Below are 17150 nucleotides of genomic sequence, written 5' to 3'. Positions count from 1 at the left end.
CGCCCAGCCTGGGGAAGTGGGTGGTTTCGAGGCGGGAGAGGGAGTGGCCCTTCCCGCCCAGCGCCTCGATTGGCCCGGAGGGGCTGAGGCCCCGGGGGCCGCCGGCCGCGCCTCGGGCGACCGCGGGGAAGTGCCGGCCGCGGCCGCGCGTCGGGGACGTGCTAGGGGCTCAGGCCGGAGGCGGCGGAGTTCCGGGATCGCCACCCCGAGCGCCGCCGGCAGAGACGCGGAGTCGGTGGGCCGCAGCCCCCCTCCGAGCCCTGGGGGCCACGTGAACCCTCAGGTACAGGTGTGGTCCCTAGGGGTCGCGCGCCCTCGGGGGTGGGGGCTGGACTCCGAGGGCGGGGCGCGGCGCAGAGGGCGCGGGCTCGAGGACAGAGGACCGGCGGCCTGGGCCTCGGCAGAGCCCGGCGGTCCCGTCCCACCTGCGCCGGCAGCACGCGAGGCCACCTCGTAACTGAATCTGTGCATTTTGCAGGCACCGACCGTCACGAGCTAACTTCCTGGAAGAGCTTCCCGTCTATTTTCAAGTTCTTTACCGAAGCCTCTGAGGCAAAGACCAGTTCCCTGAAGCCGACTCTGACGCGGCGCTCCCACCGAATAAAGCACGAAGAGCTGTAAGAGGAGAGCGAGCGAGACGGGGGAGGGGAAGCCGAGGAAGCACACTCGAGCATATGCATCCACACGTCTCCCCCCCGCCTGTTGTCGGCGAGCAGACTCCCAGCCCCTCATTAGATTGTTTTCTTCCTAGAGCACAGGGTCGTGATATATACATCTAAATAGCGTTTTGCATTATTTCTAGATGAGTGCAACTGTCAAAGCAATATGGGTTCACTGGTCGTGCTTCCTGCGGGCTGTGCTCGGGTTTCGCGCTGCCCATCAGCGCGCAGATTAAGGCCGACAGCGCCCTGCCCGGCGCGGCCGGCGCGCCTCTAATTGCCCTGATGGAGCCCGCGCCGGTGCTGCGGGGCGAGGGGCGTCTGCGCGGTCCTACCGCCGGCAGCCACGTAGCCGCCGCTCCGCTCCTCTCCCCCGGCCCCCCTTCCCCCTGAATCATGTCCATTTCTTTTTCCCCCCGAACCGAACCGAAGGAAACTTTTATTCTAGACTTAAAACTCCCATTTTAAGCAGGTTTTCCCCTAAGGGCGTCTATGTCTTTTTTTTTTTTTTTAAGGAAGTCCCCCCCTCCCAAGCCAAATTTAAATTCATAACGTGAATTCCGTCATGTACTGTGTAGTTTGGGGAGGGCAAATTGTTCTCTCCCTGACGATCTATTTTCATTTCGAGACCAGAAGAAAAACTGCATTAAAAAAATCTATAAAGTACCCAATCCACGTTATCGCTGAAAACCTTGCCAACTGAATACGAGATTTTACACAGGTCTCTAATTTCAGAAGAGATTGTTTAAGCCAAAACATAATGATGAGCAAATCTTTTAAGTACATGTGGGAAAGGTTTCATTTTCAAGGGAATTTCCAACTTTATCATTAGAATTTACTTTTTTAAATATATAATGTGTGTTGGGTAGCACTGTAATTTAGATAGCATACTTAAGTTTTGTTTAAATCTTAATGTGGAGGAAGTTTGTTGTTAATCCTAAGTAGTGTGGTCTATTCTGAGCTTTCATAGAATTAGACCTTTTTAGGGAGAGTATTTTTTATCGTCGTAAGGAAAAGGAATCTGTGCGCTTGAACCTTTTCCTTCTGAAAGGCTTAGTGGGGCTAAAATGATTCTTTTAGTTTTCTACTTCAACAGAAAGGGAAAGACCTGGTGTGAAAGACTTTTCTCCTCTCAATCCAAAGGTATAATTTGTAGTAGTCCACCTCCTCTGTAAGGTTTTGCCTTACAGTTTCAACAATTAAGTATTTTAATCCAGCTAGGATCTGGCCAACTCTGTGAAATATGAGGTAAAATAAGTTAAGATTTTGCTGACTTTTAAATTCACATGTTAAATCTTAATATTATGAATTTTTTAATTACTTGTAGAATTTAATTACCTAGTGAAGATTCTGTTTCTAGTAAGTGAAGATCTGAATTTAGCATTTTTTTCATCCTTTTTTAAAGCATACGCAACAATATGCCTGCCTTATTTGAGGACACGATAAAATGTACCCAAAATAACTTAGAACTGTTTGACTCCTCAGAAAAATAACTTAAAATAACCACCTCATGGATAAAATGTTTTTATACTAGGAACCGATTTCAGCAAGTTTTAAAACTGATAGTATCTGTGTTTGGTACACAAGTGCATTAATTAGTTCTCATAATTTTAATGATGGTAAATTAAGGTGATCTTTCTTTCAGTAATCTTATATGCATATCTTTCGATGTTATTTTAGCAGAAACAACATAGGAGGAAAAATCAAAATGTCATTTTATCCAATTCCTTGGGTGGCTTAAAACGTGTAACCCCAGCAATGTCAAGCATGTTGCTCTGCAATCTTTTCTGTTTTAGAAGTAATAGTGAACTGTGTAAAATAATGGCATCTTCCACGGAGAGGATTTGAGAATTGATGTGGATTGAATATATTTTTCCAAGTGTTTATTAAATAGTGTGCTGTTTTCAGTATATGAAAATGTTCACAAGAAACTAATTTTATTGCATTTTTTTAATCAGCACTTGTACAGTACTCAATTTGTGAAGCTTCTGCAGCTGAATTAGAGCAAATACGCTCAGGTTATAAACCAAATCACTCCTATTTCTTCTCTTCAGTTTTCTCACCCCTCTTTTTTAAAAAACCTTCACTTGTAACTAGAGTAAATCACTGCTTATTTGCCTTTAATACTTTAAAACTACTGGCTTGTTAGGCCTTGTTTAACTATCTATAGAGAGCTATCTGCAAACTTAAGTTGTGTAAATGTAATTTCTACTTGTGGATCTGCGCTGTTGCAACCCAGAGGGAACTAGGCGACCCGTCCCAGACCTCCAACTGATTACTGATAAGATTCCTTGTAATGTACAGTTTTTTAACCTGTTGATTATGGGCTTGTTGGTATAAATATAATATTATTTTCACCTCAGTTTTCCTGGAATAACAACAGTCAGTTTGGTAGTAGCCTGCCTGCTTGGACGCGACAAGGATTAACAATGTTTCTGCTCTGCTCTCCCACTTTGGTTTCTTTAAGACAAGTTTTCAGGAGAGTAGAGGTTTAAAGTTAGGAAGTGGGCTTTTTTTTTTTTTTAATTATATAGTGAGTTCTTAGAGGAAGTGAAATGGGAAGCAAGGAGTTGTTGATCAATCTAAGGTTCAGAATAGAACTGTTAAAACTTAAAAGCCAGATACTGGCTTTGGAGCTTTCTAAAGGTACTTAAGTATACAGCCGTTAAAAGTTTTCATGGATATTTGAAGGTGGGGGGAGAAATATTCTTGTAATAATTGTTCTTTTCTCAAGTTTCTGCCTTGTGCTTCAACTTGGATTGCGTTATTGTTTATACCAAAAGAAAAGGAAACTAAAGCACAGGAGTTTCCTATATATTATATATTTCTGTTTAATATTTTAAAATAAAAACAATTTTCCCAATATCCAGTGACTTATTATTCTTGTTCAGAAGCTCATTTAATCACTCACAGAGGTCAATAAAAGCAGAAACTTAATAAGAATGATGGGACAGCATTTATCAATATTTTAAACCTTATAGTTACTTATTATTACTATTATTGTTGCTGTAAGGTAATATCTTAACTTCAGTTAAGTCCCTGTTTAGCTTGGAACTTTCACAAAGCTTTTTTTTAAAGATATTTGTTTTTAAGACCTAAAATATCTCTTTGGCTACAAGGAAATTTGAACCCGTTGTTAAACTATCATTTTATGAAATATACTTTACTATATACGGTAAACAAATGTGTTTTCCAAAAAGACTCTGTTGAGGTTAAATTGCTCCCAAATCCCTATATAGGTCCTTGATGTAGTACATCTAATCTGAAAATACCTTGTTTATATTTATTTCACAGCTTTTCCTTCTTTAAAACCTGTAACTTTTTTGAGAGAGTGTGGGTGACAAAATATGTTAACTGTATTATCAGTGCTAATAAATTAGATTTTTTCATTTTTCTCTGGATTATCCAGGGTTGCAATCCAGACACATGTGTGTCTCCGGTTGTAATCATAGTTTGTAACTGTAGACTGACAGGTTCCTTTTGGTGTCTGTAATCCTGGTTCATTTAAGAAAGATTACTATTACAGAAAGGCTAAAGTTTTCTCAAAATTTTTCCCTATGCCTTTGTAGAGAAAAATGTCTTTAAATAAATGTGATATATTCTCATTTTTGAAATATGGGTGGCAAAAAAAAGGATAATAGTAGTGGTTATTTTATGATTACTTATTAGGAGGTATAATAATATAAAATAAAAGACTCCAGGAGGTACTCCCTTTCAAAAATTGAATACTTTCCTTCCTTCCTTCCTTCCTTGTATAGTGTGACTGAGTGGGAGTCTCTTGAATTGTTCGTCTTCCTTTTATCTAATATTCTATTAATCTCCAAAAAGATCAGTTTGAGTCTGGGAAAGGGTTTTTAATCAACACTTCACAGAGCTTAAAGCTACCCTACCTAAAGCGTCAGCTTTGTTAGGCGGTTTTAGATTTAAAGCATTGCAACTGTCATGCACTGTACTAAAAGTAAAGAATGTACACCAAGTGGAAGATGTTGAAAAGAGGGAAATAGCACAAAGTCGATTAACAGAGATTCGAGAATAGAAGTAGCCATCAAAGCATTCCAGCGTTTATCTCGAAATCTATGTAGGATAAAAAAAAAAAGGCAACAATGATAGTTTTAAACCTCACACTTAGGAGAGATGAATGTTGATTTAATTGATTCATTTGGATCGATGTTTTTAAAGTTTCACACCACTGATCTTTCATGTAGTGATGTCTTTAGCAGTCAGTGGTCTGACATGAGCCTTCTCAGATTTCATCAGTGGGACTCTCCATGACATCTGAAATTATGCAACAGCCTTCGCAATGGTAACTTTGGAATTGGGAGACCTTGATGGCAAAGAGCATGGTTACATTGAAGAACTCTTGTTAATTCTTAGCACAAAGGTTTTAGAGGAGTGGTAATTATAAATGAACCTTAAAGGTTAAAGTAACCAAATATTACGGAGTGGGCTTTAATTGCTAGATAGGAGAGAATCGTACTGAAAGTTTGACCATTAAGTGGATATCATGCAGTGACCAGTCTTTTCCCCTTGAATGGAAAAAAGCTTGAAAATGGAAATTTGACTTAATCCATGAGGCCTTCCAGGCAACTTTTCCCAGTCCTTTGCCTTGAGATTTGTGAAAAACCTTTCACTATATTCTTTGTATTGTTGGAGTTGAGTTCTATTTGAAACATGTTTCTAGAAAAGAAATCTAGAGAGGCCCTGCATCTTTCTTTCCAGATCATTCCACTTTTTCTTCCTTGGCTAATACATTGGGTAATATGGGAGACTGTCATAGGTAAAATAATGTTGAACTGTACTCTGTAGCCAGCCTGCAGTACCAATACAAAGAATCTGAAATGAAAAGACAACCAACACCCCAAGAATGATATGTCTCTTTTTAAAGTTTACAATTTGAATAATGAACTTGGATAGAAACTTGGCAGGAAAACAAACCATGGCACCATCACATCACCAACCATTTTCACTTTTCTGTCCAATTTCAGAGTGCATGTGTTTGTGAGTATTTCACTAGATCAGTGACAGCTCTTTATTTGCATAATTATATGCTCTGGTCTGAAGAGAAAACTAACCCCCAAATTTCATGGGTCACCAAACTGCAACAATCAATGTTTTATCACATATGCTAAGCAAAATCTAAGAAGCTATATGAAGTTTCTTGGGGAGTTTTTACTCCTCAGAAAATTAAAGCGTTTTCCTCTCCTGAATAGATTCAAAATCTTTCCAAGTTCTTTGTAACTGAATTCTGTTTGAAGGCAAAACTAGAGATTAACATGTAGATCTGGATCTTAGGCTCACTAGCATTACTTCAAAGTGGCTTAAGAAGAGCAGCATTTTTGGAACACTAAACTTTTAAATTCTAAGTACTGTCCTTCATGCTATCAGGAAAAAAATTATTGGCCAAATTATGATTAGCCAAAATGAAGCCCAAATTAACTACAATTGAATATGAAGTTCATTTCCTTCTATGAAATACTCAGGGGTTTTTTTTAAAGACCTAATAGGAAAATATGTATATATGTATATATGCATAGATGTCTGTGTGTATGTGTACACACATGCATACACATATCCATCCATGGGGTACATATGACCATTCCACCAGGATAGACAACATATACAGTATGTGTATGTCTTTTCAGTGCTGGTAACATAGTAGGTACTCCATATATGTTGGTCACCAGGGTTGTTTGTAAAATTATTTTCTTTTAAATAAATTTTTCATGTTCAAATTCTGCAGGGCTTTGTAATAAATATTTTTGAATGCCTCAAGTTCATTTGCATCTGTAAATTATCTGTATGTAATGTGTATCAGTGTTTAAGGTTGGCTTTATTTCATTAAAGAAAAATTGATTCAAACTGTTGGTGTTTTTAGTTTATAGGCAATCTGCCAGACTTGAAATAAACTAGAACATAGAGACACATGCAGAGAGTGACTGTTCGTTATGGAGTTATTAAAAATCGTGGAAAATATGCTTTTACCTAGCCTCTTAAGGAATATACTAAGTGCATGATTTAATTCTACTGCAAAAGGACTTAGGTCTGTATTTTCATTTAAAAGCATATAGTACAATGCGTTTTATTTAAAGCTATCTGTTAGTAATAATATATTAACAGTTTCTTTGTCAGGTAATTTACTGTCATAAGAAAAACATTAGAGAAAAGGAAACATTGAGCTAAAAAATTTAAGAATTGCATGGTTTTGAAGTATTTTATTCTCTATCTTGGAGAGGGATGAGAGGTCTTTAGGTCAAGCATCAGAGATTTTCTAAAATGTTCCTATTATTTCAAGCAAAAGAGAAACCAATCCCTCCCAAGTTCTTAACTAAAGTTGAATTACAAGTGGAAGACACTTTCTCTTTTAGTGCAAAAACTTAAACATCTGCTTATCAGGAGCACTGTCCACAATCATCACATCTCACCTTGTTACTGTCCTTCCAAAATGTTCACCTAGTTATACTGCCTCTGCACCACCCATCATCTACCTCCCCAGTAATTGCTGCTTGCTGTCTTGGATTCCTCTGGGTGAAAATTCCTCAAAACTGAATCTGTAAAAACAAATAAATAAATACAAGATTAGCTTTTTTGTCAAACATAATGAGTTAGTAAGCAAATGAGTTAATGTTGCTGTCTGACTAAGCATTAAAGAGTGAAAAATAAAGAGTAGAACCCTTCTAGATTACAATTTAAAGATTTATAAGTTGGGGACCTATGTGCCTCTGAGATCAATTTGCATTTTATTTTTAATGTATAAACTCTTAAAAGGAAAATAATAGACAGTACGTATACCTAATTACTTTTTTTTTTCTCTATTTGACCTTTGTGGGGACCTTGCTATGAGTTTCAGATAGAGTTCTCGGTTTTCTCTTCTGCTTGGGTCACTGAAAAGTCTGTTATTTCCTATAGAATTCCACACATGAGGTGATTGACCCTATAGCTGAAAGGGCTTTCTCTTTTTATCATTTTCATTTCTTTTTGCTCAAGTACCACCTAATCCCATTGTGCCTGAAAAAGGTATCTATGATCCAGTTCATCTTCATGTACCTCCAAATAATTTTCCAAAGCCTTGTTTTCTTCTTTGTCTTATTTTAACTGTAATTACATAAAATGGCTTTTTTCCAGTAAATGTTCCCACCTTCTCTGGGTACCTAGATAATCAGGATTTATCAACTGACGAAATATTAATGGTTTGTTGTGGTGATTTTGCTTTGGGGGTTTTGTGGGGGGTTTTGTGTGGGTGGTTTTCTTTTGTTTGGTTTTGGTTTTGGTTTTTTGCTTTGCCTCAATAAATTACTTAATATCATCCCCTGGAATAGCCAGCTCTAAAAATAACCCTAGCACAGAGTGTCAACAATTTGGCTTTCATACAGTTTCAAAGGAAAACCATTAAAAATGCATTGATCTCACAAATATTGATCTAGTGCTTGATATCAAATATCAAATGAGATGCTGTCAGTTGCTGCTGATCATTGTGTCAGCTGTTTGAATTCTTGTCCCTTTCCTTCTTCATTGTCACATGGATTCAAGTTGCTAAGGCTAAGATTTTTCATGGTTAACATAATTAAGATAAATTGTTTTCCTGTTTTTCACATTTCTGGTTTGACAAAACATAGTAATATTCTACCAGAAATTTTGTCACATAATTTCACGTATATATACACACACATAAACTTTTTGTAAAAAAAAAAAAAAAACATGTATTTTACACATATGTAAAAACCTATGTATGTTTTCTCTCTCCCTCTCCTCCCCACCTCTTTTAACAAAAGTGTGATTTACTTCCTAGGTAAGCTATGTTTCTATTTAGTTCATTATCCTAATTTTGAAATACTTTCTATTTGCATCTTGCTTTCTTTCTGGGCACCTGTCTTTTAAGAAATCAAATCTGTTTTAAGAGAATGCAGTTGTTAGAGTACCATTTTGGAACTTAAAATGAAATCAGCCATTTCAAATTCGCACACACACACACACACACACACACACAACAATAGATAAATTACTCCTTTTATTCTTGCTAACAAAAAAAAAATAACTGCAATATTTGGCCAGCATGAAGTTTAGAGAATTATTTAAATGAAATTGGATCTATATATTTTTAATACTTTCTCGATAAACTCATCATCTAACAGGCTAAGTCATGCTGTGCTTTTATATGGTATCAAACCTGGAAATAGCTAAGTGCCTTTGGATATGTTTAAAGTCTCAAATCACCTTTTTTCTTTCCGCCTTCCTCTTTACTTGGTACGTCAAGAATTGATAATTACATTACTTTGAAATATTGGAACACTTTAAGGAGGAAACCATCCTATAATGACCAGTTACCGCTGCTGTCTGACTCAGCAGTGCAGGCTGAGAAATAGGGGAGGACCCTCGTAGAGTGCTGTTTAAATTGTATATCCATATGCGTATTTTCCACATTCATGGGAAGAAAAACAAATCCCAGCCACAGGAGTTCTCGGTTTCTCTTCCCCCTTTTACACCTGAGCTCGGTTTGGGTGCAGCGAAATGAAGCGAAATGAAGCCGCGTTCTTCCCAGCACCATGGACAGCACCCAGCGCGCCCCCTTCCCTCTCCCCTCCGCCAGAACCCCGAAGTTCCGGCGCTCGCCTGATTCTTCTCTCCGACCACCCCCTCACCATAGGAAACTGGCGCTCGAAATCTTAGGATCTGAGCCCAAAGCGACAATGGGTTTAAAAAGTATACAGTTTGTGGGTGGAGAGTCTTGTTTGCTCCGTGCCCAGTGTTAACTAGAGTGCCACAGATTTGACACACCGTTTGCCTGCTCCCCGAATTTGCATCTACTTTCTAATGAAAGCAGCGCCACTCTCAGTCATTTCTGTGGCAGAAGTCTTATCCACAACTTTTCTTTGGCCAGCTTCTCACAAGCACCCCTTAGCTGGCCAGAGCTGTACCGGCACCGGTTTAAGAGCTCTGTACTGTGAGCCCATTCTCCCTGGGCTGGTGATCTCAGTCGCGAGAGACCTGTGGACCGAGAGCTGTACGTCCAGACCCACTGGGCCCTCGGTCCCACGGCTCTGTCCGTGGCTGGAGCCGTCTCACCCGGGTGCGCCCAGGTACTGGTTAATTACCGCCCGGTAGCAGGTGTCTGTGCAGCGGGCGCCCGGCCGGCGGCGCGCTAAAGAGCTTGGCAGAAACGTATCTGACAGCACTAAAAGGGGGCGCGTCTGGCTCAGTACCCACCACCACCGCTTTTCCTACTTTCAGACCTCGACTCCAAGCTCCAGATTTCGGCATGTCTCCCTCTTTGGCTCTCCTTTTTACTGTCGGGTTAAGCAAAATACAATAAAGGAAGATCACTTTCATGTGGTGTCTTTTTCATTGCATGATCTCCCTAGCAACCTTTAAGTCACCACTCTTAAGAAAAGACTAGTTTTTAAAGATTTCAAATTGCACCTTCCTTTATTGAAACTTGCCTCACTTGTTGGACTTTAAGTGAAATCTCTTCCCTCCTTCTGGAACCCTGTTCTAATCATCTGCTCTCTTGAACCGACTTTGAGGACCAAAGTATTACGTTTAGAGCAGGCAAGACGGCCAAAAACAAATTTCTATTAAAATATCGATTGTACAAAAATCGTTTCAAATCAACTTAATCCGAACTTTACGAGAAAGGGCCAGGAAAGTGAAAAAGGGAGAGAATTCTGGTATCTTACAGTAAGAAGTTTCTTTCCTCTAGAATAGCCTCGACAAACCGATTACAAAATTGCTTTTGTATAGTAACATGGATTACAATACCTTTCAAGATAAAATGATTCTTTAGCATAGTATTACAATGACAAATTTCTGTGAATTCCTCAGCTTAGTGGCAATTCAGCTTCAAAACACTCTATTTTTCTATCCCATAAGAATACAAATATTTTATTAAATATTTCATAGGTTAACAATTCAGTCTGTTTTCTCACACAGCGCTGCTTACACAAAATTTTTGCCCCTTTTTTAGTGTGCAAAGTCACTGCTGAGTTATCCCCAAAGATAATTTTTTCTCATAGTTCAGTCACTCTTGTGGTCTCAAGAGTCGCTTTGCCCAAATTCTAAGACAAGTCCGTGCTACAAGAGAAACTCGGCCACACCGGGAGCTATTTTAACTGGCCGCACGACCCTCCTATGAAAATTAGGGAAATGTATTGTGGCAGCTGAAGTGTGCAGGGTAACAAAGGGGACCTGTTGAACAATAGTGTCTTGGAGACTCGCATATTCTAGACTGGGGATCCACCTCCCAGTTGTGAAACTACAACGGAAATATCTCCATAATGTTTGAATGTCTTTGGTTGGTGTATTTTTATGGAATTTATTCTACGAACTGGGTTTCCATCTTTGGATAAATGAATATTTCATTCTTACCTTCCAGAGGTTCAGGAACAAGAAAGAGAATCAGGTGTGGAAAAGGACGTGGAGCTTTCCTCTGTTGGTGTGGGGAACTTGTGGAGATTTGGGTGGAATAGAGAGCAGTTATTGAACTCCTGGGTGCCTAGCATTTGTTCCTTCCATCTGGGTCGTTGGGAATCTCCTTCCTTCACTGGAGATTTCCCTTACGACCCGCGGACAGGGTGGCTGAGATCTCTATTTAATTAATCAGGAATTTCTTTTTTTTTTTTAAAGTGTATTCTTGACACAGTTTCAGAATGATTTTTCTGGGTTATTCTAAGTTAATCAGAAACTCCCAGACCTGGGTGGATATTTCAGGACCACTTTGCCAGAAAAAAATGTGGCGAAAAGAAGTGCAAGAAAACTTGATTTTCTTGTTTTAAAAAGACAAATCAATCAAAACACTGAGTGATACTGATTAGGTCCCCCCTGAAAAGGAGGTTCTCCAGAGATGTTTGCTCACCACCTGCATGTGTTCGATGAAACTTTAAACCATTTTACAGCATACATGGCCATTCCCCCTGCAACACACACCTTATCCCAGCTTTTTCTTTAATTCCAACCCCGCTCTTCTAGAGGGTTGTTTCTGTCCTATCCACTTTTTTCCTACCTCAAAGTCTTTTAAAATAAGTTTCCTGTCTCTTGCCCATTTGTCAATGTCAAATATACACTGCCTATTTAGTTAAAGAAAAGTGTGTATTTCATACGTTATAAAAGAACAGCCTTCTTTATTTGGTTTCTTGGAAATCAATAATCTCTTAAACACTTTCCAAGACCCCTTGGGGAAGGGAGAAATGTAAACAATAACTATCAAACTTCAACATGACAATATTGGTTAAAATCTGCAGGATGATCATGCAAGTTCGGGTAGGTAATAGTGAATGTCTTCCTATCCTGAGATAGGAAGGGACCCAAGATATCTGATGCCAGGCTCCAGCCTCTGCAACTTGCCCAGGGAGCTAGCCATCTTGGAGAATCGGGAGTTAATTCTAACCTAGCTTACAAGACATCTTAATAGCCAGACTGGTCTACAAATGACTGAGCTGGGAGATGGCTGTATGACCACAGAGAGGTTGCGAAATACATTTATCCCCATTAAAAGAAACATCATGATTTCAGTCTTTCCTGACATAATTAAAGGCTTGGGTAACACTCTCTTATTTTGTCTCATGCTGTGAAAAATATCACCTACGCCTCTGGTGAATAAAACTTTAAAGAAACTTTAAAATAAATCCAGCAGTTTAATTTCTGCTTTTTAAAGTTAGTCTGTATGTGAAGAAATAGAAAAAGCATTAGAGCAACTGAGTCACACATTAGCCATCTAGCAGTTTAACATTAGAGAAGAGAATACACCTAGTTTTCAAATTACCCAACTTTTAAAACTAGATGTGTTCCCGGAAAATAATACCTGATTGGATTAAATTTGCAGGAGATTATAAACTAAGCTCTCAAGAAGGTAATAAAATATATGAAATCTCTTGAGTAAATGGTTGGGAGAGATTTATAAGTGTTTGAGGATCTGGTGATCCACTGGAAGCAGAGCTTACTCAAATTTGAATTTTCATGACCAACTTTCAACCCTGAGAAAACGAGAGCCATTTGCCTAACTTAATCTGGAACATATGTTTGCACCAGTAGCAGGTTTTTTGGTTTGTGGCTGGGGCCGATCAAGTTGTAAATTTTCCGCTTTAGGTTTTCAGCGCCTGCAAGTTTCAGCCTAACACCTAAAGAGAGACCGCAGGGTCCTCCACCAAAGCAGCCAAGGTTTGACAAAAGGTTTCCAAACCACCCAGCTCTGAGTGTTATTGATTTTCCTAAAGATGGAACATTTCTATACAAATTAGTTCTCTAAATCCTAAAAGCAAGTAGCAAGTTAAACTCTCTTTTGTTAAAATGTTTGTAAAATATCTACATGGGAGGGTTTTTTTTTCCATTTTCTTCCTCACCTGCAACCTTTTCTTTAAGGGACACACAATGGTTTGAGAGCGGTCGGTGCTGTGAAAGTGACACCTTCATTTGACAAAACAACATACAGGTCCTTTTGGCTCATATTAATTTTTTTCCATCAGAAACTTAGAACTATTGATTTTGTCTCTTTGTGCTTCAACACAAAGAAGTTTTTTTAAAAAGTGTTTTGAATATCTGAGAAGAATCACCTAGTGATTAAAATAAATATACATTAGAATCCACAAATAACCCTTCACAAGCTTTATGGTAGCTTTTATTACTAATATTAAAACATATTTCTTTGTGGACATGAATTGTAGTTATTTGGGCTTTAAACAAATTATAATACTTTAAAATCAATGAATGGCATGCCATAATGATAAATGAAAGTAATAAGTTCCCTAAGATTAGCTTAACTCATCTTGAAATGGAAATAGGTAATAGTAGTGGGAGCGGGAGGTGAACTCTTGGTGGTAAACCTCAAGGACGGTAAATAACCATCTGAACCTGCTGATTTATCTTCTTCCTGAAAACCTCAATCAGATTACTGGAGGAAAAGTTACAGAAGTGCTTTTTGAAATGCATCAGAACGGATAATTGAGCCATAAATGTACCCTAAATTCAGGTGCAGAGAGTTTCACTCAATTTTATTATTATACGGATTAAGGTGGGCAGCTCCCACCTGGGTGCTACCTTAATCAAAAAGTGAACAAGGGTGACAAAAACAAGGGCAGTAATAACATTACCAGCACTGTGCAAATCAAATGCCCACAACTAGTTGAGAACAACGGTGCTAACTAAAAAGCCGCTTTAATTCTGAGATGGAAGGTCCTGAGACACCGAGCGCCATCTAGCAAGCAAAGTTAGAATCAAAGTCAAGCGCAGAGCACAGAGCGACTAGGGAATTGGGAGGTAAAGATGCACTCGGGGCGACGTAACCACTGGCCCAGTCTCACCTGAGCCCAGCGCTACCTGCAGGTTTCTGCTCTTCGGCCCACATGCCAGCTCAAACAGACTTAACGACTGAGGTGAGACAGACCCTTTCTGCCTCAGGCTAAGGCTAAAGGGCAGCTCCTCACAGGGTTGCTTATTGTCTTTAATTAGAACAAGCGGCCTTTCCGTTCCCCCCATCCCCACCTCCAAAACCAGCGCAGCATCTAACTAATTCTGCACCTTCCTCTCCAGATGGGGACAAAGAGCGGTACCTGAAAGGCTCACCTTGGGCTGACATGACTCCCAGGGCTTCAGCACAGAGGAAAGCACATCGCTGGGAAATCCTAGCAGGATTTGAGAAGTCATTCTGAGTTTACAAGGCTGCCCAGACGTCTCCTGACAGGCAATTCGAGCCATCTCTGAGTGGCATAAGACACAGATTTCCTTAACAAGCCACGACTGGTCATGGAAACTGAATGCAGCCTTCAAAATATAAATAACATAACTTTATTCTTCTCCAGGCAACCGGGTCTTTGATATTTCCTTTGGCTGAAGAAAAGTCAAAGGTAGCCAAGATGCTGCCAAATATCCCTGTTAGTTTGTAGCTTGAGGGGGAAAACAGCACTTTCCCCATCTTTTAGTTTTGAATGATGTTACCTAATTATATGAATATTCTGTGGAACTTGGCTAACAAAACACAGCTTCTGAGATTGTGATATGAAGAAAGTAAAGAACAATTTGCTGGTTTCTGTATAGGCAAGAATCCCGCATTTTTCTTTTAAACTAGTTGATCTGAATGCAAAAGACTAAGGGGTTCATCTCATGTCTGCTTTCTAAAGTACTTCTGTTGATTCTTTCTGGAATTTCATTTTAAGATTGGTGGTGGGGGAATCCGTGTATGTGCATGTTAGCCTTAAACTACTCCTAATCTCCTGCTATTGAATATTGCCTTTATAATAACTCATCGATTCACATTGTTCTTAGAATGCGGAGCCAGAGCTTGGGTTTTCTATTGTTCTGTCCCCTGCCCCAACCCCACACATACAAATTTTCCCAATTAAGTGTTTTGTAAAAATAAACCAACCAACCAAACAAACAAAAAACCTTAGAAAAATGAACATTAAAATATTCCAGTTGAGTTTTAACTGCTACTCCAATCTCAGGTTTGCTTCTCAGTGAAAAAAGGCAAGACATAATAGATATGAAATAACAATTCTCTTTATTTTCTACTCTGCTATTTACTGTGCAAAACAATCACATTGAGAATCAAGGAAGTGTTAGATAAGAATATGCTCAACATGCTCAGTAAAACATCTCCACAGGTTATAGTAGTTACAGGAAGAAAAATCCCACAAAGATCATAACCCACCCAACAAACCTAAGCCAATAAGGAGCTTAAGCTACAATTTACAAAACATCTAAAACATTTCTATGAAACCTCCTCGTCTCCTTATGCCTGAAAACATATGTCAAGATCTGAAGATAGAAACTGTAGATACAATTCACACTGCCTCTTCTTCCCCTCTTCCTCTCTGAAGTTCAGAGACATTCCCAGGCCAGTCTTGCCTTGGATCACAATAAAAATTTAACTTTTTTTGTTATTGGTGTCTGATTAAATAGCACATTTCTCCCATCAAGGTCTTCTTAAACACGGAACCTTCTCCTAGACAGGGTACCCAGCTGTTTAATTTAACATTGATTTATTGCTTTTAAAAGTAAATTTACACACATGCCAGCAGCGCTCCGTTTTGTTTCCCCAGACTCTGAGATTTATTTTCTACTTAGCGCTTGTCTGACAAAACAATGTCCTTTAACTTTATTACACATCGATGAGGAAATCTGTCTTATTTTTGTTCAGATTTATTGCTGTGTTGCTTGTGGGGACTTTTGTGATCCAGAAAGGCTGAGGTCCGAAAATAAGTAGAAAATGAAACAGAGCTGATCACGAAATAATAGTCAAAACCTAGAATATGGCCCAGCATATTCCAACCTGCTGAGGGGTGAGGTGGGGTAGAGGATGAAGCTCCCTTCGTGAGCACAGTTACTCAAGAAGGAAAAAATTACTTTAATGGGCAAAGAGCATTTGAAAGTTAAGTAGCCAAACCTGGGTTCTGTAAGGTCTCCAAGTTCTTGGTTAAAATGTATTTGGAACTAGAGGGCAGGGAGGTGCATCGCATGATCCCCAGCCCATGGCTGCCTTACCTCCATGCAGGACTCCCAATTATCACATGTTTGTGATGACTGAGCCCAAGGGAATTAAGATGGACTTTGAAGCAGCTTTTACGGTACACTTCATCTACATTTGGGTTTTCTTTAGTTCTCATTAAAAGGGCCACTTTCTTCTTTTCATTGATATACTGTCTTTGTGTCCTTCATTTCACACTCTTTTAAAAAGTTCTCTCATCAGATCAAGTGCAAAAAGGAGGGATGACATAATAACCATCATAATCATGATAACAACAACAAACAACTGGTACTGTGGGTTTAAATCTTTTTTTAAAAGAAGGTTTTCTCCTCTATAAGGCATGGTCCTCCAACACTACTTTTTTTTTAAACCTGAGGTTGAGAATGGAGATAATAAACGTGTTTCTAAGGTTAAGTTATAAATCCAGGCAGGCTTTAAAAATCGGCGCGTGCGTGATGAGCTTTACTCGCCCAACCTGATTTCTCAGAGGCATCTGACACCTTAGAGGTGTTCAAAAAAGGACACACTCTTTTCTAGTAAGAAGTAAAACTGTGATAGGTTTTGTTATTGGGGTGAGGGGAAACTTTCTTTCCTTAACAAACATATCATCTTTAACTAAAGACCTCTGTCCGAGAGCTTGACTTATCCACTCTGGTCAGTGAGTCCACAAAAACATGTTAAAATGTTTTCAATAATTTTTACCAACTCAGGACGATTTTTTAAAGTTTAATGGATCATTCTTTCTCCTGAAATACACCAAGACACGTTGGCACACGCACTTCCTACCTTAAAAAGAAAGAAAGAAAAAGGAAAGGAAAGAAAAGAAGAGAAAAAAGAGAGATCTCTGTCTTTAAAGGGAGGGGAGGGGGAGTGACTTCGAAACCTTGAAAATTCTCCCGTGCGTAAGAGGAGCTTCTCCCCACCCGCCCCTCCCCATTTGCTCTTTGAAAAGGAGTCCTGTCACTCAGAAAGGAGCTACTTCTTCCACCTCCTCCCCATCCACCCCCAGGCCGGTCCCCCTCAGCCTCGCAGCCTGGCCCCGG

General features: G+C 39.4%; 1 protein-coding gene across 3 annotated transcripts in view; it reads left to right on the top strand.

The window, feature by feature from the left end:
* FAM172A (family with sequence similarity 172 member A) overlaps window positions 1–6512 on the top strand; it is a 428330-nt gene extending 421818 nt beyond the window's left edge. For all 3 annotated transcript variants that reach the window (XM_007197435.2, XM_007197433.2, XM_007197438.3), the window contains one exon: window positions 479–6512. In XM_007197435.2, the coding sequence (XP_007197497.1) occupies window positions 479–621 (143 nt within the window). In that variant the 3' untranslated portion in view covers window positions 622–6512. The remainder of the gene's footprint in view (window positions 1–478) is intronic.
* The last annotated feature ends 10638 nt before the right edge of the window (window positions 6513–17150 follow it).

The sequence above is a fragment of the Balaenoptera acutorostrata genome, chromosome 2 (assembly GCF_949987535.1).
Source record: "Balaenoptera acutorostrata chromosome 2, mBalAcu1.1, whole genome shotgun sequence".
NCBI lineage: Eukaryota > Metazoa > Chordata > Mammalia > Artiodactyla > Balaenopteridae > Balaenoptera > Balaenoptera acutorostrata.
Note: the sequence above shows the minus strand (reverse complement) of the source record. Positions and strands in the feature narration are given on the sequence as shown.